The following is a 21,907-nucleotide window of genomic DNA, read 5'->3' as shown; positions in this document are numbered from 1 at the left end:
GAGGTAGATCCTCCTCAGTATATACACACACACAGAGGTGAGGTAGATCCTCCTCAGTATATACACACACACAGAGGTGAGGTAGATCCTCCTCAGTATATACACACAGGGGTGAGGTAGATCCTCCTCAGTATATACACACAGGGGTGAGGTAGATCCTCCTCAGTATATACACACAGGGGTGAGGTAGATCCTCCTCAGTATATACACACAGGGGTGAGGTAGATCCTCCTCAGTATATACACACAGGGGTGAGGTAGATCCTCCTCAGTATATACACACAGGGGTGAGGTAGATCCTCCTCAGTATATACACACAGGGGTGAGGTAGATCCTCCTCAGTATATACACACAGGGGTGAGGTAGATCCTCCTCAGTATATACACACACAGGGGTGAGGTAGATCCTCCTCAGTATATACACACACAGGGGTGAGGTAGATCCTCCTCAGTATATACACACACAGGGGTGAGGTAGATCCTCCTCAGTATATACACACACAGGGGTGAGGTAGATCCTCCTCAGTATATACACACACAGGAGTGAGGTAGATCCTCCTCAGTATATACACACACAGAGGTGAGGTAGATCCTCCTCAGTATATACACACACACACAGAGGTGAGGTAGATCCTCCTCAGTATATACACACACAGAGGTGAGGTAGATCCTCCTCAGTATATACACACACACACACACACAGAGGTGAGGTAGATCCTCCTCAGTATATACACACACACACACACACACACACACACACACACACACAGAGGTGAGGTAGATCCTCCTCAGTATATACACACAGAGGTGAGGTAGATCCTCCTCAGTATATACACACAGAGGTGAGGTAGATCCTCCTCAGTATATACACACAGAGGTGAGGTAGATCCTCCTCAGTATATACACACACAGAGGTGAGGTAGATCCTCCTCAGTATATACACACACAGAGGTGAGGTAGATCCTCCTCAGTATATACACAAAGGGGTGAGGTGGATCCTCCTCAGTATATACACAAAGGGGTGAGGTAGATCCTCCTCAGTATATACACACAGGGGTGAGGTAGATCCTCCTCAGTATATACATACAGAGAGGTGAGGTAGATTCTCCTCAGTATATACACATAGAGGTGAGGTAGATTCTCCTCAGTATATACACACATAGAGGGGAGGTAGATTCTCCTCAGTATATACACATAGAGGGGAGGTAGATTCTCCTCAGTATATACACATAGAGGTGAGGTAGGTTCTCCTCAGTATATACACATAGAGGTGAGGTAGGTTCTCCTCAGTATATACATATAGAGGTGAGGTAGATTCTCCTCAGTATATACACATAGAGGTGAGGTAGATTCTCCTCAGTATATACACCTAGAGGTGAGGTAGATTCTCCTCAGTATATACACATAGAGGGGAGGTAGATTCTCCTCAGTATATACACATAGAGGGGAGGTAGATTCTCCTCAGTATATACACCCAGAGGTGAGGTAGATTCTCCTCAGTATATACACATAGAGGTGAGGTAGGTTCTCCTCAGTATATACACATAGAGGTGAGGTAGATTCTCCTCAGTATATACACATAGAGGTGAGGTGGATTCTCCTCAGTATATACACATAGAGGTGAGGTAGATTCTCCTCAGTATATACACATAGAGGTGAGGTAGATTCTCCTCAGTATATACACATAGAGGTGAGGTGGATTCTCCTCAGTATATACACATAGAGGTGAGGTAGATTCTCCTCAGTATATACACATAGAGGTGAGGTAGATTCTCCTCAGTATATACACATAGAGGTGAGGTAGATTCTCCTCAGTATATACACACAGAGGTGAGGTAGATTCTCCTCAGTATATACACACAGGGGTGAGGTAGATCCTCCTCAGTATATACACACAGGGGTGAGGTAGATTCTCCTCAGTATATACACATAGAGGTGAGGTAGATTCTCCCCAGTATATACACACAGAGGTGAGGTAGATTCTCCTCAGTATATACACACAGAGGTGAGGCAGATTCTCCTCAGTATACAAATCATTTCCCTAGGCCTTATGGCTTCTGAGAAAGGAGTTATGTCATATCACGGATTTTCACAGTTTTTCACGCTTAGAATTGAATATTGAACTTTCACTGGATTGATTCCGAAAACTTAACTTTTAATAATGGTGATCTAAAAGAATTTATTTCCGGGCTTCAAATAGGAACTTAACAGCTGAGCACCCGGCGCCTCTGTGCCTTAAAGGGGTTGTCCGGCCAGAAACATTGAATGCCATTACTTCTGTTTGCCCATTTCCATGCACTTTGCTTCATTTTCCATGCACAATGTATATTACAAACAGAAGTTTTGGACTTACCTGAAGGGGTGCCCCTCCCTGTGTTGCTCCTCCGTCGTCCCTGGTTACAACAAGAATCTTCTCTTCTTGTCGGGCCGCAGCAGCTCTGGTCGGTGCGGGAGCGAGCCTCTTCTCATCCGCGTATGCGCAGTTCTTCTCTCTGCAGCCGGGACCGATATACGAGCTCCTTGTGTGCAAGAGGGGGGGGGGGGGGGGGGGGGGGGGGGGAGGATGGAAGAGCTAGGGGCAGGAACTGAGCTCCCACACCCTCTCTGCCTCCTCTCCGCCCCTCTGCACTATTTTCAATGAGAGGCGGGACGGGGCGGGGCTAAGGCGGCTCATTAGAAGAGGCTCGCTCCCGCGCCGACTAGAACTGCTGCGGCCCGACAAGAAGAAGAGACGATTCTTGTCGTAACCAGGGACGACGGAGGAGCAACACAGGGAGGGGCACCCCTTCAGTTAAGTCCAAAACTTCTGTTTGTAATATACATTGTGCATGGAAAATGAAGCAAAGTGCATGGAAATGGGCAAACAGAAGTAATGGCATGCAATGTTTCTGGCCGGACAACCCCTTTAAGGACAAGAAACTTTAGGGATTTTACCCCTGAGATGGTTTAACTGCCCTATTTTATTTCCTTCAGCTACCAAAATTGGTTTCACTGCGTTTTTTTTCCCTGCAACATATTTGGCTATTTCTTAATATCTTTTTCACTGTTTTTTTCCCCGTTTTTTGCTTTATTGGGGGTAAACCGCTAAAAAATGATTTGACACTTATAGGTTTTTTAAATTTTGAATTAGTATATTCATGCTAAAATTAAGTGCACAAATGGGTTCCTCGTTTTGTTTCGGACGTTTTGTTATATAATATGTCTGGTTCCGGATTGCACGGTGCATGCGGAGACGGTTTTGGTTGGCATCAGCTTTGAGTCAATTTCTTTTTTATGTATATGTTATTTTATTCTGTAGCTTTGTTTAACTTATTATTATTATTTTTTTACTATGTCCCCCATGTTGTCAAAGAAGACCTCTCGGGGACATTCAGGTTTTTAAAAAAAATTCTTTATGACTTTTTTTTTTACTGTGGCTGGGGCATCCTTAGTAGCCGCATCCATAGGAGCCCCAGTTACAGGGAAAACATCCCCCTGTAGTGGCAATAGTCACTGGCAGAGCTGATCATGGTCTGCTAGGACCCTGTAGCTCTGCTGTGTTAGGGAAACCCGGTGGTCATGTGACTGCCGGCTCGCGAAGGGGAAGAAATGCTTCCACTTTCACTCTTTAGCACATAGCGCTCATTGAGCGAGGTGTAGTAAAGAAAGGAGGCAGAAGGGGTTAAAAAGAACATCTCTCTCCTCCTCTGGGCTATCAGCTGATTGATTGCAGAAGCAGAGGCTTTAATCCTGTGCTGTATTTTTACTATTGGCTGGGATTAAAGCCCAGGACTAAGCGACATAAATTTACTGTGCTTGGTCCTTAATGGGTTAAACAAACGTATAAACCACCACCAACCGTGTAAAAATATACCACATCCGTGTAAGAGTAGGTTTACTTGAGATCATAGACAGAACTAAGAGGGAGTTCTATTCGGTTCCCAAATAACAAAGTGTGCCTCTACACACCCACAGGGTTACAGCTCAGATTGACCGAACTGCTGCAGTTTTACATCCTGGGTCAGTTAATATGTTGTATCCCAGGATGCCTACAGCAATCCCAAAGTAGAAGGGGCACAACCAGAAGCGAAGATTTTAGCTTATTTAATGCCAAGTACTAACCTAGGGGGTCTTAGCATTTAATAATGAGTTGTGACTCCTTAACTTTTCCTATTTAGGACCTAAAGAATGCTCGTGCCAAATTTCACGCTTGTACGACACCGGAAGTTGCAAAAGTGACCCCCTATGTTATGTAACTTTCCGGTGTTGTACAAGCGTGACATTTGGCACAACCATTCTTTACTTCCTAAAGAGGATAAATAAGGGGTCACAACTCGATTATTCAATGCCAAGTGCAAAAGTAAGTGCACCCCCATGTTATGTACTTGGCATTGAATAATCGAGTTGTTACTCCTTAACTTTTCCTATTTAGGACCTAAAGAATGCTCGTACCACATTTCATGTTTGTACAATACCGGGAAGTCAGAGAGCTAGTGGCGAGTCAGTGAGTGAGTGAGTGAGGGCTTTCACTTTTATATATCTAGATGTGGGCTTACTCAGACGACCGTATATCGGTCGCTTATTCACGTCGGCCCTCTCTGCAGGGGGAGGAGGCTGGAAGAGCCGGGAGCAGTGCACTGAGCTCCCGCCCCCTCTCCGCCCCTCAGCACTATTTGCAATTGGATGGGGCGGAGCTAACTCCAGGAACTTAGCTCCGCCTCCTCCCATTGCAAATAGTGCCGAGGGGCGGAGAGGGGGCAGGAACTCCGTGCACTGCTCCCGGCTCTTCCAGCCTCCTCCCCCTGCAGAGAGGGACGCTATATACCGGTAGGCGTTATTACCCGGCTGATATGCATTCGTCTGAATAAGCCCTAAGGCTGAGGGGATGGGGGGAGGGGACACAAGATCAGTGACGACCATCATGCCAATATATTCATAGCGATATTGAGCAGAGCAAGGAGTAGAAGTCTACCTGATACGCTGAATGAACTTCACCAACTTTTAGCTTCCATTGATTTCTTAATTGAGCACAAGCCAACTCTTGTTTATAAACGGAGGATGCGAGCATCTCATCAATATTGGTACCAGCAATGTCCTGTCCTAACCGCAGGAGAGTATGGCACTATACCAGAATGTCCAGTCACATGCTAATTTTACTTCCATATTCACATGCTTTCTCTGACAACCCTCTACTCGACCCCCTCCAGCCCGGCTGACAGAAGTAGGTGACCAAAGAAAGCTGAAGCCGGAGGAAGTGCCACAGCTCACCTTAAACAGAGGAGTAACACCTATTTAACCCCACAGGGGAGCTGAGAGCCAGAGAGCTAGTTAATCCTCTCAGTGGTGGATGAAAGCAGAGAGGGAGAGCAGAGTGGCGCTGCCCGCAGCCACATAAGGGCGGCAGACACGAGTAGCGACCCCACACGCATTTGCCCTAAAGGACACTGTTCTCTGCTGGTTCTCCTCCTACCTATCTGACTGCTCAGAGTGTCCTTCACAGGCTTCATCTCCTCCCCGCCTCCCCTCGCTGCGGGGTTCCCCATGGGCTCGGTCCCCAAGCTCTGAAAGCGCTGCGGAATAAGTTGGCGCTACACACAAAAAAAATATTATTCTTGTAGATAAGGGGCAGAATTATACCCAGTTTCCCCCAAAATAAGCCCTAGTTACAGTTCATAAAAAAGTAAATCATAATGCTTTAGGTGCGTGTAAAGGGCCGTAAAAATTCTGATTCACTAACCCAGTAGACTCTGTTCAGATCCTTTCCACTACTATTCAGAGCCCCAGCGCAGTTTCCGCAGTCCGCAGCTTAGGCAATCAATGCAGCTCTCTAAGAACCAATCACAGCCATTGCTTTCTGGAGGAGGGATTTAGGACTCCTGTAACCATGAAGTAACCCTGTGTGGGCGCCCGACGGCTTTGTCAGCCCTTTTACTGCTCAGAATACACAGTAAAACCACCACCAACAACAAAGGGTTGGCCGTGTCAGGCTCTCGCACACAGATCGGGTCGTCACTCTGTCAAAGTAAGACACTCCCTGAAAATCAGCAGTGCTGCCATTGGCCCCAATATCAACAATTGCTAAGTGGTAATTATGTCAGCTAAGTCTAAAGGCCCGTTTAGACACACAGATGATCGCTTAAAAGATTGCTTTTGAGCGATCATTTTGCATAATCTACTACTTGGTACTAATGCCTATTAGTACCAATTAGTTGCCTGTGAGCTGCCTGGGAGCTGAATTTATTCAGAGGACCGCACGCTTTTCTCTGAATAAATTCCTTTTGTTCTGCTGGTGGGGCTGACAGCTGAGACAATGCAATCAGCTGTAATCAGCTCTCCACTGGCAGAACACAGCGTGCGGTCATGCTTATCTGCTGTTCAGCTTTATTATGTACCCATAGAAAACAAAAGGGCTGTATCGCATGCAATATGCGGTAAAGTTAAACATATTGCGTTTTATCACTCCATTCACCGCGTATTGCACGAGCAAAACCCAAAGGAATTATGCTCATTAGAACCTGCCCTTAAATGTAAAAGCTGGCTGTATGGTACTGCCTTTTTTGTTGCAGAATTCAGCATGCAGTTCCATTTCGGACAGATAAGCAAATGATGAGAGTTGTGGTGGTATTAGATGGACGGTCTTCTCACTGGGGGCCCTAAGAGTGGTTCCCCTCTTGGCCTATAAGAGGCTCGGAGGCTCCTTGTGTGCAGTGACCTCTTCTTCCACTTGTGTAGAGCTTGTTGACCACTAGATGCCTCTACGACGCAGAGAAGAGATTTCACCCCGTTACCAGAGTCTAAGAGGGGCGCATTATTGGGGTGTGAGAAGCTGGATGCTCGTATCGATGAATTGTACCCCAGCGGCCGTTATGACCAGATTGTTAGAAGGTGTTGTGACCAGTGGATGTGTCATGGCACACAAGGTGACCGGGCTCAGGACACCCCCTACAGAGGAGCGTCTGACCAGACTGTTAGAAGGTGTTGGGACCAGTGGGTGCATGAGGGGGATACAAGGTGACCGGGCTCAGGACGCCCCCTACAGACCAACAGTAGAGAGGAGCGTCTGATTGTCCGACAAGCACCAGCAGCTCCAACAGCGCCATAGTTACACCTGTGTCTGTCAGAACCATTTCTAGGCACTTGGCTGAAAGACATTTGGTCTTGCGGCACCCATTAAGTGTACGGCCTTTGATACCCACTGTCGCCTCCGTTTGCAGTGGTATGATGAACAATGGACAATACGGAGGGAAATCTGGTTGTCTTCAGGTTTAGTTTGGGCACCAACAATGGTCGTGTGTGTGTCTGGAGACCGCCTCAATCCTGCCCCCACTGCTGCTGTGATGGTCGGGAAGGGTGGTGGGGTGGGGGAGGGGCAATCGCACATGACAGTCGGTCACCCCTAGTAGTCGGACAATGACAACACAGTGATATGTTCAGGACTACCCGCAGCCACATGTGTTGCCTCTCATGGCGACTTCCAAGAATGCCACAGGAGCCCCCACAACATTGCTACACTTCCGTGACCTATCCGGTCGACAGACTTCTGGTCAATGGAGCACAAATACATTCACGATTTGTAAAACGCTAAAACGTCCACCCCTGGAATTCTGGTTAATGGAACGCAAAAGCATGCGCTCCCAATCTGCTACTCATACCAATACTTCCAGCAAGTAGTGACGTCTGTTTCCCCAGTTATTAGCACACCAAATGGACAAAATGGCTGAAATTTTTAACCACATGCTCTTTATTTTGCTCCTTCTGGTTTGTGCCTATTCGGGACAGACTGATTTTAGATGTCCAGCTGACACTCTCCCTTGTTGGATTTCCTGGGCAGCGGAGTCCATTTGACATTTTTGGCTGATTGAATTCATTGAGCTACCTTGGACTTTGGGTTGGATGCCCTGCCCTTCTCCGAGTGACCTGCCATACCAGGCGAGTCCCCTCCAATTTAGCGATTTGCTTTATTTGATTTTCTGTGCTATGCTTGTTCCAATAGCTTTTTTTGGTTGCCAGATTTATCGCCAATAGAACATGCATGGGACAACCTGGGATGCCAACTTTGACGTACAATGAGTCTGCATGATCTAGAGCAGGAGTGTCAAACTCCACATCAGCCTTATGGTTGTCTTCAAAGGGCCGATTGTAATTGTGTAGTAAAGGTTTATTCACATAAGTAAATTTCATAGAATGGTGGAGTTGGAAGAGACCTAAGGGTCATCGGGTGAAATCCACTACTCAATGCAGGATCCCTAAATCATCCCAGACAGATGTCTGTCCAGCCTCTGAAGACTTCCATTGAAGGAGAACTTGCCACCTCCCATGGCAACCTGTTCCACTCATTGATCCTATCTGTCTCCTCCCTTTCAGTTTCATCCCATTGCGTCACATTGTTGACTCATGTTCAGTCTATGATCTATTAGTATACCCAAGTCTTTTACACATGTGCTGCTGCTTAGCCCAATTCCTCCCATTCTGTATATAATAATAATAATAATAATAATAATAATAATAATAATCTTTATTTGTACAGCGCCAACATATTCCGCAGCGCTTACATAGACAGGGGGGATACAGAAAGACAAAAGTACAAACATTACAGAACCACGGTTACATAGTAATCAGCTGATGGAGACAATAGGGGTGCGGGTCCGGCTCCAACGAGCTTACATACTACAAGTAATGGGGTGATACAGAAGGTAAAGGGCTGGAGATGGGCACGGTATGGTGGGGTGGAGATGAGCCCGGTATGGCAGGTTGGAGAGTGAGGGATTCTAAAACATATAGACAATGGTCAGACATTTGGTCGTGTGATGGCAGAATCGGTATGACTGCAGAAGCGGTTTATAATGGTTAGCAGGGATTGCAGTCAGTAGGTCAGGGAGCATGTTATCAGGCGGAGTACAGAGGGGTTTGTTTAGGGAATGCGGTATGCCTCCCTGAAGAGGTGCGTTTTTAGAGCACGCCTGAAGTTCTGCGAGTCCTGGATTGCTCGGGTAACCTTTGGTAATGTGTTCCAGAGGACCGGTGCTGCTCTGGAGAGGACTCAGAGGCGGGAATGAGAAGTTCGAATTAAAGCGGCGCTCAGCCTTGTTTCATTAGCAGAGCGGAGAGCCCGGGCTGGTTGATGGATTGAGATGAGGGAGGCGATATAGGGGGGCGCTGCACTGTGGAGGGCTTTATGGATGAAGGTAGTAAGTTTAAATTGAATTCTGTATGTAACGGGCAGCCAGTGCAGTGACCGGCACAGGGCAGAGGCGTCCGAGTAGCGGCTGGACAGGAAGATGAGCCTGGCTGCCGCATTCAGGATGGATTGGAGAGGGTAGAGTCTGGTGCAGGGGAGGCTGATCAGCAACGAGTTGCAATAATCGAGCCGAGAGTGGATGAGGGCGACAGTGAGCCTTTTTAACATGTCCACAGTGAGAAAAGAGCGGATTCTTGCAATGTTCTTGAGGTGCAGCTGACATGTTCGGGCCAGAGATTGGATGTAGGGGGTAAAGGAGAGATCAGAGTCGAATATGACCACAGTGCAGCGGGCATGTTGTCTAGGAGTTATGGTGGCGCCACACACTGAGATGGAGATGTCAGGAGGAGGTCAGTTAGTGGAGGGTGGAAATACCAGTAAGTCAGTTTTTGAGAGGTTTAGTTTTATGTAGAGAGCGGACATAGTGTTAGAGACAGCGGACAGACAGTCGGTGATGTTTTGGAGGAGAGGTGCAGAGATGTCACGGGAAGAGGTGTATAGTTGGGTGTCATCAGCATACAGGTGGTATTGGAGGCCAAATCTCCTAATGGTTTGTCCAATTGGGGCTGTGTAGATAGAGAAAAGGAGAGGGCCGAGGACCAAGCCATGGGGGACCCCAACAGCAAGGGGGAAGAGGAGGGGAGGTAGAGCCAGCAAAGGAGACACTGAAAGAGCGGTCAGATAGGTAGGAGGAGAACCAGGAGAGAGCAGTGTCCTTTAGGCAGATGGAGCGAAGCTTACTGAGGAGGAGTTTGTGGTCAACAGTGTCAAATGCTGCGGAGAGGTCGAGGAGGATCAGTAGGGAGTAATCGCTCCTCGATTTGGCTGTCAGTAGGTCATTGGATACCCTTGTAAGGGCAGTTTCTGTCGAGTGTTGGGGTCGGAAGCCAGACTGTAGGAGGTCTAGGAGAGAGTTCTCTGATAGGTAGCTTACAAGGCGGGAGTAAACCAGGCGTTCTAGTAGTTCGTATATGCTTTTGCTCCCCATTTTTCTTGCCCAGACGTAGGACTTTGCATTTCTCCTTGTTAATCCTCTCTTTCTCTTCCCCAATGTTAGCTATCCCTGCTAGCTTTTTGTCATCGGCAAATTTGATCAGTTTCCCATAAATTCCCTCCTCCAGATCATTTATAACAATGTTGGCCACCACTGGGTCTAGGAGAGAACCTTGTGGTACCCCACTTGATACATTCTTCCCCTTGGATGTGCAGCCATTTATGACCACTCTTTGAGTAGATCATTCAGCCAGTTGTGAATCCACCTAACAGTCGTCTTGTCAATCCCAGATTTGGTCATTTTTTCAATAAGTATGGTATGAGATACTTTGTCAAATGCTTTACTGAAGCCAAGATATAATATATCCACTGCATTTCCCTGATCAACCCAGTCAGTGATTCTGTCATAGAAGGAAATTAGATTCGTCTGGCATGACTTGTTTGTTACAAACCCATGCTGGTTCTGGTTAATTACTCTATTTTCATCCAAGTACTTGTATGCATGCTATTAAATAATTTGTTAAGAGATCTTCCCTGGTATAGAAGTCAGGCTCACAGGCCTGTAGTTTAGGACAACATTTGCCCTTTTCCAATCTTCTGGGACTTCTCCTGTTTGAGAAATTTTCAAAAAGATTATGGCGGGTGGTTCAGCAATTACCTCCGCTGCTTCCTTTAGTATCCTAGGATGTAATTCATCTAGGACTTGAGGCTTAAATTCATTTAGGTTAGCTAAGTGTTCCCTCACCATCTCTCTGCTTACAGATAGCCTGCATTCTTTTATTCCCCCAATAGCACAGGGAAGATCAGCTGATGTTCCATCTACTTTCCGAGAGCAAGAAGTTACAAAACAGGAGTTTAAAAGTTCTCAGCATCATTCTTAACCAATTCCCAATTTTCATCATGTAAGCATCAAATAGCATCTTTGACTTTTCTTTTCCTTTTGACCCCCCAAATCCTTACAAGCCTCAATTCATTATTAGCTTTAGCTTTTCTGACGCTTGCCCTACAGTTTCTGCAGACGGCATTATGTTCTTCTTTAAATATTCCCCTCTCTTTGCATTTGATAAACATATTTTTCTCCCTCTTTAACATGTGTGCAAGTTCTGTGTTCATCCATCCGGGTCTCTTTAAATGCTTCCCACTCTTCCTTCTTTTAGGGATCGGTAATTATTGTGCTTTGAGAATCTCATTTTGCAATATTTCCCAAATATCTGAAGGGCTGTCACAGTGCAGAGGGATCAGCCCAATTCTCATTTGTACAAGGAAAGACTAGAAGCAATGAGAGAAAACAAAGGGAGGAGACACAGATTAGATATTAAACAGTGAGGGGGATCAATGAGTGGAACAGGTTGCCACGGGAGGTGGCGAGTTCTCCAATAGAAGTATTCAAACAAAGGCTGGGCAGACATCTGTCTGGGATGATTTAGTGAATCCTGCATTGAGCAGGGGGTTGGACCAAATGACAGTGGAGGTCCCTTCCAACTCTACCATTCTATGAAGTACATCCTATGAATCGATAGCTTGTAGAACAACCTTTAGCGGTAATAACGTAAAGCAATCATTTCTGTCCTTAAGAACATCCAGCCATTGGATTCTTCCTCTCCTCTTTCGGAGTTCATTAAAATTTGCCTGTCTGAAATCCAACCTGGAGGTCTGAGTCTTCTCAGCATGATCACTGCCTCCTAAGGTCCCAGCCACCCGAACTTACTCAACCATTCCTTATCTGTTGGTATGAATTAGGTCCAAGATAGCAGATCCCCTTGTTTTCTCTTCTACCTTCTGAAAGATAAAGTTGTCACAAGAGCGGATAAGAATCTGTTGGATCCATTACTTTTACCTGAGAGATTGCCAACAAATGTCTGGATGGGTAAAATCTCCCATGATCACTATGTTGGGCTTCTTTGAGAGCTTGGCCATCTGATGTAGAAAGAGTTCCTCCATATCTTCTGCTTGTCCCGGCGGCCTATAGGAAATGCCTACAATGGTGCCCTTTCTGTTGTTCTCTCCTTGTATTCTTACCCAAACAGTTCCTACTGAACTCCCAGCTCTGAAGCTTGAATCTCGGTGGAGATTAATGTTCTCCTAACATACAACACAACACCTCCTCCCCTTTATTAGGTCTGTGTTTTAAGCCCCATTTAGACACACAGATTATTGCACAAAAATTGTTGGAAAGTGTCGGGCTTTCAGTCGTTGTATTATCGTTGTGTAATGTTTGCATTGAGAACTCCCCTAAAATCGCAGAACGGCTGATCGATATCATTTTGTCCAAACGAAAAGCACGATAGAACGATGAATTTTAAGCAGACTGAAAGACTACCGCTGAGCGAATCTTTAACAAAAACTGCACGACGGGCGTAAGATAGACACAACGATGAGCGCTTAAACTATTATGCAGCGGGTGATGCCTCACTACATACCTAGGAAGACTTGCTGTCCTGAACCCCTTGTGGTAGCTGGGACTGCGGCCATATTGGCTATGGCACAACAAAGAGATCTATTTAGAAACCTTTTAATTGTAATTGTTGCTCCGTGTAACGACTGCACTGTATGTGAAGGATGCCGGGTCACCGTTACCTGGCCAGTACACAGCAGGCCTTTATGAGATCCCCACGTGGTTACAAACGGCTACTTGCTGCCGGCAGGAATTTATATCCTAATGCCATTGAGTAACGTGCTGCATTAATGCCGTCTTTCCATAATCTGAGGGATTTCCCAAATAACGCGCAATTTACTTCTTACTGAAACCAAGTCCTTGGTGCCGAGCTTCGCCTACCGTATGTGTTTGATCACTTGTGCTGTATACTGTTTGTGGAAAGGAAAAGCTTGGTTCTTAACCCCTTAGTGACCGCCTATACGCCTTTTGACAGTGGTCACTAATGGCCTTTATTCTCTCTCAGGCAAAAGTAATGGATCCAACAGATTCTTATCCGCTCTGACAACTTTATCTTCCAGAAGGTAGAAGAGAAAACAAGGGGATCTGCTATCTTGGACCTAATTCTTACCAACAGGGAGGGAATGGTTGGGGAAGTAAGGGTGGCTGGGACCTCAGGAGGCCGTGATCATGATATCCTTGGATGTTGGATAACAAGGGGAGGAAGACCTGAGAAGACTCAGACCTCAAGGGTGGATTTCAGAAAGGCAGATTTTACTGAACTCAGAAAGAGGAAGAATCCAATGGCTGGATGTTCTTAAGGACCGAAATGTCCAAGAAGGTTGGGAAATATTGTGAAATGAGATTCTCAAAGCACAATCGTTACCAATCCCTAAAAGAAGGAAGAATGGGAAGCATTTAAAGAGATCAGGATAGAAGGCAGAGAGGAGACTTAATAGCTGTCTACAAATATCTGAAGGGCTGTCACAGTGCAGAGGGATCAGCCCTATTCTCATCTGTACAAGGAAAGACTAGAAGCAATGGGATGAAACTGAAAGGGAGGAAAACACAGATTAGATATTAGACAGTGAGGGGGATCAATGAGTGGAACAGGTTACCACGGGAGGTGGGGAGTTCTACAATGGAAGTCTTCAGAGGCCGACAGACATCTTTTAGTGATCCTGCACTGAGCAGGGGGTTGGACTCGATGACCCCGGAGATCTCTTCCAACTCTCCCATTCTATGATCTCTGAGATTTATGGCATGAATGTCTGATCTATGCGGGTCCTAGAGATTTGACCCATATCCATTTCAAAAAATACGGTCCTGCAGCGCCAGCCTGCATACTAAAGCAGACCCTGGCCGTCACATCCAGATTGCGATTAGAAAAACTGCTGAGCTCGCTGTGCTATGCCAAATTCTGGCAGAATTGTTTTTCCCTATCCACAGGATAGGTGATGACTTTCAGATCTTTGAGGTTCCACCCCTTGGGCCCCTACTGATCCAGAGAACGGGCATCCCGTAGGTCCCTGCAAGAATGCCATAGCAGTTTAGCATTTGCATCGTTGCTCCATTCACTTCAATAGGACAGGAGGAGATAGCCAAGCGCTTGAACTCTGAAATGAATGGAGTGGCAGCACACGTTCTCAGGATCCGTGGGGGGCCCAGCGGTCAGACCCCATCTATCCGAAATGTATTCCCTGTTCACAGTTTAGGGGACAACTCCATTCTTTCACAACCTCTAACTCACATAGAAGTGAATCTATTGACTACAGGAGTTAAGAAAACATCGTAGCACAGCAAGTTTGTTTCCATAATCCCAGTCACCTCCATATTCAGGCCACCACCCCAGGTGGGCCGTGTGACTTAAGATAGGAGCGGGTCCCACATATATGCCACAAAAGCCTAAGGTCTTGTAGATATTCCGTAAATGACTAGCATGAGAAGACCCCGTTAATTAGTGTGTTGCTATGTAATGTCTGCTTTTGTCTGTCCATCTACTGCTGCGGAATATGCAGGTGCTATAGAGAGATTATTATTATTCAGGGGTCTGGAAAGCAATATGGCCACCACTGCCACTGGAAGGGTCACTCAGCTTTCCGGGTAACACTGAATGGTTCAGGGATGTAACTTAAGAAGACAGCGCTTTCTTAGTGAAGACATTCTGCCATCTGGAGAGCACAATATGGAATCTAAGAACTTTATGGTCTTTCTTACCCACTTGAGGCTTGTCCACCCCTGCTGCAGTCCCATTTTCTTGTTGCGTCAGTAACGTCTTCAAGATGACTTGTGTTGCCCCGAGTCTCGGGAGGGTAACATGTTCAAGAAATGGCAAGTTATTTTTTTTGGCATATAACTGGCTTGTTTCCCTTCTTTTCCTGAGAAAGCCGCCCTCTGGGAACAGGATGATCCACTTTCGATCTCGACTCCTATAGTATTTTTCTAGGTGCACCTTCAGGAGGACCAGCTGCTGGTCACGATAAGCTTTGCCCTGTGAATACACAAGACAGCAGACTGATTAGAGCGACTCCGTGTCTTTGGATGGACCACATTTAGGATCACTTCATATGCATTTCAATGGTTAGACAGCAAAAAGTGCAGCAAACCAAATATAATAACCAACCGTAAGAAGCTGTACAGCTACAGCGAACCTCAAATGCATCACTTCTGCCAGGTAGGTGCCCTCAGCAGAACGCAAGCACTACTTCTGGTAGCCTGCACCCATTGACACATTGCTCGGGGGGTTACATAGAAGCCTGGTATCCTGTAGGCAGCAGCCGCAGGGCTGTTTTGCACTATAATTGGCGCTGCTCCCATTTGTAGAGGAAGCGATTCCTATATTATTTTGGAGGTGGCCGTACCATGTGCCGACCACTCTAACTTATAGCGGACTCGGAAGTAACTGGTCACTTTTATGCAAATATATTTGAAACTGAGTAGAAGGCTGTTCAGGATTAGAAAAACAAGTGGTTTCGTGCAAAACAGTGCCACACTTGTCCGAGGGTTGTGTCTGGTATTGCAGCTCAACTTCATTGGACAGGTGTGGCTCTGTTTGAAGGAAATCATGTTTTTCTAATCCTGGACAATCCCTTTAAAAGGGGAACCTATCAGCAGTTCCAACTCTACTAACCAGAGGAGCAGACCACAGAATTACAGCAGCCTCCAAAAAAACGTTATTTTTCTACTTGAAAGCATATCTGTGCAAAAAGGTTTAAAACTTCCCACAGCATGCCATGGTCTGCAGTCTGGTCCAGTGGGCGGTCCGGGCTGCCCCTACCGCACAGCTTGGTATAGCCCCACGCACCCGGGCTGTCATGCTTCACCTCATCCTTAGTGGGCTTTGATCTCTTACGCATGCGCCGGACTATACAGATCACGCATCCTTTTATGGTCAGATTCATCACCCCCATATGTGCATGCGCCAGTACAGTCCACAGAGGCCCCAGCAGTAATAGTGACAACCCTTCCCCCGCACATGGCACCAATAGTAAGTGACCCCCCCCCCAGTGGTCCCAGTAGTAACAGTAACACCCCCCACATACACACAGTGGCCGCAGTAGTAACAATGACCTCCGCCCCCCACACAGAGGCCCCAGTAGTAATAGTGACACCCTTCCCCCGCACATGGCACCAATAGTAAGTGACCCACCCCCAGTGGTCCCAGTAGTAACAGTAACACTCCCCACATACACACAGTGGCCGCAGTAGTAACAATGACCTCCGCCCCCCACACAGAGGCCCCAGTAGTAATAGTGACACCCTTCCCCCGCACATGGCACCAATAGTAAGTGACCCCCCCCCCCCAGTGGTCCCAGTAGTAACAGTAACACTCCCCACATACACACAGTGGCCGCAGTGTAACAATGACCTCCGCCCCCCACACAGAGGCCCCAGTAGTAATAGTGACACCCTTCCCCCGCACATGGCACCAATAGTAAGTGACCCCCCCCCCCCAGTGGTCCCAGTAGTAACAGTAACACTCCCCACATACACACAGTGGCCGCAGTAGTAACAATGACCTCCGCCCCCCACACAGAGGCCCCAGTAGTAATAGTGACACCCTTCCCCGCACATGGCACCAATAGTAAGTGACCCCCCCCCAGTGGTCCCAGTAGTAACAGTAACACCCCCCACATACACACAGTGGCCGCAGTAGTAACAATGACCTCCGCCCCCCCACACAGAGGCCCCAGTAGTAATAGTGACACCCTTCCCCCGCACATGGCACCAATAGTAAGTGACCCCCCCCAGTGGTCCCAGTAGTAACAGTAACACTCCCCACATACACACAGTGGCCACAGTAGTAACAATGACCTCCGCCCCCCACACAGTGGCCCCGGTAGTAACAGTAACACCCCCCACAACACAGTGGCCCCAGTAGTAACAGTGACACTCCCACCACACAGTGGCCCCAGTAGTAATAGTGACATCCCCCCCCACATGCCCCAATAGTAAGTGACCCTCCCCCCAGTGGCCCCAGTAGTAACAGTAACTCCCCCCACATACACACAGTGGCCCCAGTACTAACAATGACCTCCGCCCCTCACACAGTGGCCCCGGTAGTAACAGTAACACCCCCACCACACAGTGGCCCCAGTAGTAATGGTGACACCCCCCACCTCATGCCCCAATAGTAAGTGACCCCAGCCCCCAGTAGTAACAGTAACTCCCCCCACATACACACAGTGGCCCCAGTAGTAACAGTGACACCCCCCCCCACATGCCCCAGTAGTAATAGTGACACCCCCCCCACATGCCCCAATAGTAATAGTGACACCCCCCCCCACATGCCCCAATAGTAATAGTGACACCCCCCCACATGCCCCAATAGTAATAGTGACACCCCCCCCACATGCCCCAATAGTAATAGTGACACCCCCCCCACATGCCCCAATAGTAATAGTGACCCCCCCCACATGCCCCAATAGTAATAGTGACACCCCCCCCCCCACATGCCCCAATAGTAATAGTGACACCCCCCCCCACATGCCCCAATAGTAATAGTGACACCCCCCCTCCCACATGCCCCAATAGTAAGTGACCCCTCCCCCCAGTGGCCCCAGTAGTAACAATGACCTCCGCCCCACCACACAGTGGCCCCAGTAGTAACACTGACACCCCCACCACACAGTGGCCCCGGTAGCAATAGTGACCCCCCCCCAGGCCCGGCAGACCCCCCCAGTGGCCCCGGTAGCAACAGTGACCCCCCCCCCAGTGGCCCCGGTAGCAACAGTGACCCCCCCCCCCCAGTGGCCCCGGTAGCAACAGTGACCCCCCCCCCCAGTGGCCCCGGTAGCAACAGTGACCCCCCCCCCCAGTGGCCCCGGTAGCAACAGTGACCCCCCCCCCCAGTGGCCCCGGTAGAAACAGTGACCCCCCCCCCCCAGTGGCCCCGGTAGAAACAGTGACCCCCCCCCCCCAGTGGCCCGGTAGAAACAGTGACCCCCCCCCCCCAGTGGCCCCGGTAGAAACAGTGGACCCCCCCCCCCCGAGTGGCCCCGGTAGTAATAGTGACCCCCCCCACGGTGGCCCCGGTAGTAATAGTGACCCCCCCCCCCACACGGTGGCCCCAGTAGTAATAGTGCCCCCCCCCCACGGTGGCCCCAGTAGTAATAGTGACCCCCCCCCCCCCCACGGTGGCCCCAGTAGTAATAGTGACCCCCCCCCCCACAGTGGCCCCAGTAGTAATAGTGACACCCCCCCCACAGTGGCCCCAGTAGTAATAGTGACCCCCCCACACAGTGGCCCCAGTAGTAATAGTGACCCCCCACACAGTGGCCCCAGTAGTAATAGTGACCGACCCCCCCCCCCCACAGTGGCCCCAGTAGTAATAGTGACCCCCCCCCCACAGTGGCCCCAGTAGTAATAGTGACCCCCCCCCACAGTGGCCCCAGTAGTAATAGTGACCCCCCCCCCACAGTGGCCCCAGTAGTAATAGTGACCCCCCCCACAGTGGCCCCAGTAGTAATAGTGACCCCCCCCCACAGTGGCCCCAGTAGTAATAGTGACCCCCCCCCACAGTGGCCCCAGTAGTAATAGTGACCCCCCCCAAAGTGGCCCCAGTAGTAATAGTGACACCCCCCCCCCAAAGTGGCCCCAGTAGTAATAGTGACACCCCCCCCCAAAGTGGCCCCAGTAGTAATAGTGACACCCCCCCCCCAAAGTGGCCCCAGTAGTAATAGTGACACCCCCCCCCCAAAGTGGCCCCAGTAGTAATAGTGACACCCCCCCCCCAAAGTGGCCCCAGTAGTAATAGTGACACCCCCCCCCCAAAGTGGCCCCAGTAGTAATAGTGACACCCCCCCCAAAGTGGCCCCAGTAGTAATAGTGACCCCCCCCCCCAAAGTGGCCCCAGTAGTAATAGTGACACCCCCCCCCCAAAGTGGCCCCAGTAGTAATAGTGACACCCCCCCCCAAAGTGGCCCCAGTAGTAATAGTTGACACCCCCCCCCCCGTGGCCTCAGTAGTAATAGTGCCCCCCCCCCCCACAGTGGCCTCAGCAGTAATAGAGAACCCCCATAGTGGCCCCATTAATATTAACCCCCACAGTAGCCACAGTAATATTAACCCCCACAGTAGCCCCAGTAATATTAACCCCCACAGTAGCCCCAGTAATATTAACCCCCACAGTAGCCCCAGTAATATTAACCCCCACAGTAGCCCCAGTAATATTAACCCCACAGTAGCCACAGTAATATTAACCCCACAGTAGCCCAGTAATATTAACCCCACAGTAGCCACAGTAATATTAACCCCACAGTAGCCACAGTAATAATAGCCCTCCAACCCATATACTTACCTTCTTGCAGTCAGCGCTCTTCCTCTGTTCAGCACTGATCCCGGGTGCACACTGACAGCAGCTGCTCAAAACGGAGCCCCTCAGTCAGAGCCCCTGACTGTCACTGTCCGCAGAGCACAGTTTGGGAGCTACTGCTCCAGACGTAGAGAGCGCCCCCATGATATTATTTGCCTTGGCAGCAGCTGCCTGACACACTGGTTGCTCCAGTTAAACTTACAGTTATTACCCCCTCAGCTAACACTTTTCTGCTCAAGACCCTCATTTATACAGATCTCTATGTAGCCGTATACACAGCTATAGAGATCTATTGACGCATTCTGTCCTCTTGTGTTAATTACTTCACATGGTTTTGCATTATCAAATATTGAAATTTTACTGTGTAATCCTTCTACCAGCTCATTAATATTTATTAAAAATAGGGCCCAAGGCGGCCCCACTAGTAACGATGACCTCTCCAATACTGCCCCCTATGGTACCCCACTAGTAACGATGACCCCTCCAGTACTGCCCCCCCTGTGGTACCCCACTAGTAACTGTGACCCCCTCCAATACTGCCCCCCCCTGTGGTGCCGCAATAGTAACTGTGACCCCCTCCAATACTGCCCCCCCCTGTAGTGCCGCAATAGTAACTGTGACCCCCTCCAATACTGCCCCAGTGGTACCCCACTAGTAACTGTGACCCCCTCCAATACTGCCCCCCCCCTGTGGTGCCGCAATAGTAACTGTGACCCCCTCCAATACTGCCCCCCCCCCTGTGATGCCGCAATAGTAACTGTGACCCCCTCCAATACTGCCCCCCCCCCTGTGGTGCCGCAATAGTAACGATGACCCCTCCAATACTGCCCCCTGTGGTACCCACTAGTAACAATGACCCCTCCAATACTGCCCCCTGTGGTACCCCACTAGTAACGATGACCCCTCCAATACTGCCCCCTATGGTACCCCACTAGTAACGATGACCCCTCCAATACTGCCCCCTGTGGTACCCCACTAGTAACGATGACCCCTCCAATACTGCCCCCTGTGGTGCCACACTATACACTGTGACCGCCTCCAATACTGCCCCCTGTGGCACCCCACTAGTAACTGTGACCCCCTCCAATACTGCCCCCTGTGGTGCCGCACTAGTAACTGTGACCCCCTCCAATACTGCCCCCTGTGGTACCCCACTAGTACTGACCCCCTCCAATACTGCCCCTGTGGTACCCCACTAGTAACAGTGATCCCTCCAATACTGCCCCCCCTGTGGTACCCCACTAGTAACTGTGACCCCCCTCCAATACTGCCGCCTCTGTGGTACGGCACTAGTACTGCCCACTAGTAACGATGACCCTCCAATACTGCCCCCTGTGGTACCCTAGTAGTAACTGTGAGCCAATCAGAGTATGTACCGTGTATAACCCCCCCTTCTGCTTTCTATCACTGACCAGTTACTTACACACATTCTCGCCCAGACCAAGCATTCTCATCTTATATACCAACCCTTTATGTGGCACAGTACCAAACGCTTCGGAAGAGTCCAGATACACAAGATCCAGTGACTCCCCGGTCCAGTCTAGAACTTACCTCCTGGTAAAATGGAGGCAACATAGGGAAACATGGGCGTTAAAGAGCAAGACGCAAAATGATAGGACATGCCACTAAACATCGCAAAAGTGAAGGAAACCATTGAAAAGCACGGGCTTCGTAATGCTGATAATTGGAGTGAAATGGGAAAAAGAATGCTGCCATCTTTGGGTGCGTCATTTCTACAGTGTACACACTGCAACAAAAATGAGGTAAACACTTTATTCTATGGGTCAGTGCGATTACGCCGATACCAAATGTATCTAGGGTAGTTTTTATTATTTTCTGCCGCCATCTTCTGACCGCTATGTTTTCCCGTCGCCATAGTTGTGCGAGGGCTCATTCTTTGCCGGGCGTCCCGTAGTTTCCGTTGGTACCATCCTGGAGTACATACGACTGAACGCTTTTTAATTGGATTTTTTATTGAAGACGGGGTGACCAAAAGGCGATAGCATTACTTAATACCGCAGTCTACAAGCCACGCCACAGGCATTCTGCTTTGACAGCCCTGGGCTTTCAGAAGGCCTCTGGCTGCCATGACTTCCGCAATCTCATCGCGGGGAGCCATACAGGACCCTGAAACATCGCTTGGGGAATTGAAATGCCGCTTTCAGAACAGGCGGCAGCATTTAAAGGGTTAACCGCTCCTATGAGCGGCATGGCTTACCGTAATTGTTACGGGTGGTGGCCGGCTGTAAAAAATAGCCGACAGCCGCGTTGTATGGAGCGATATCGCCCGGCGATCTCCCTTCATACATACCCTGAATGTGCATGACGTAACTACATGTCCTGTAGCATTAAGGGGTTAAAGGCCACGCTCCCACGACCGTATTTGTTTTCCCTCTTTCCTTGTTTAGTTTCCTAGCAACAAGCATATAAATGCCCCATACACACAATGTAACGGCACATGTACAGCGTAAACATAGAAGACAGGGCTCTATTGTGTGTAACACGCTGCAA

At 48.8% G+C, this 21,907-nt stretch overlaps 1 protein-coding gene across 1 annotated transcript in view; it reads right to left on the bottom strand.

Moving 5' to 3' along the window:
* Window positions 1–21,907, bottom strand: part of LPGAT1 (lysophosphatidylglycerol acyltransferase 1) — a 133,310-nt gene that overhangs the window by 40,223 nt on the left and 71,180 nt on the right. Inside the window, exon 5 of the mRNA XM_066595032.1 lies at window positions 14,800–15,073. Within this exon, the coding sequence (XP_066451129.1) occupies window positions 14,800–15,073 (274 nt within the window). The remainder of the gene's footprint in view (window positions 1–14,799; window positions 15,074–21,907) is intronic.

Source organism: Eleutherodactylus coqui, chromosome 3 (genome assembly GCF_035609145.1).
Source record: "Eleutherodactylus coqui strain aEleCoq1 chromosome 3, aEleCoq1.hap1, whole genome shotgun sequence".
Lineage (NCBI taxonomy): Eukaryota > Metazoa > Chordata > Amphibia > Anura > Eleutherodactylidae > Eleutherodactylus > Eleutherodactylus coqui.
This window is presented reverse-complemented; position numbering and strand designations above follow the sequence as displayed.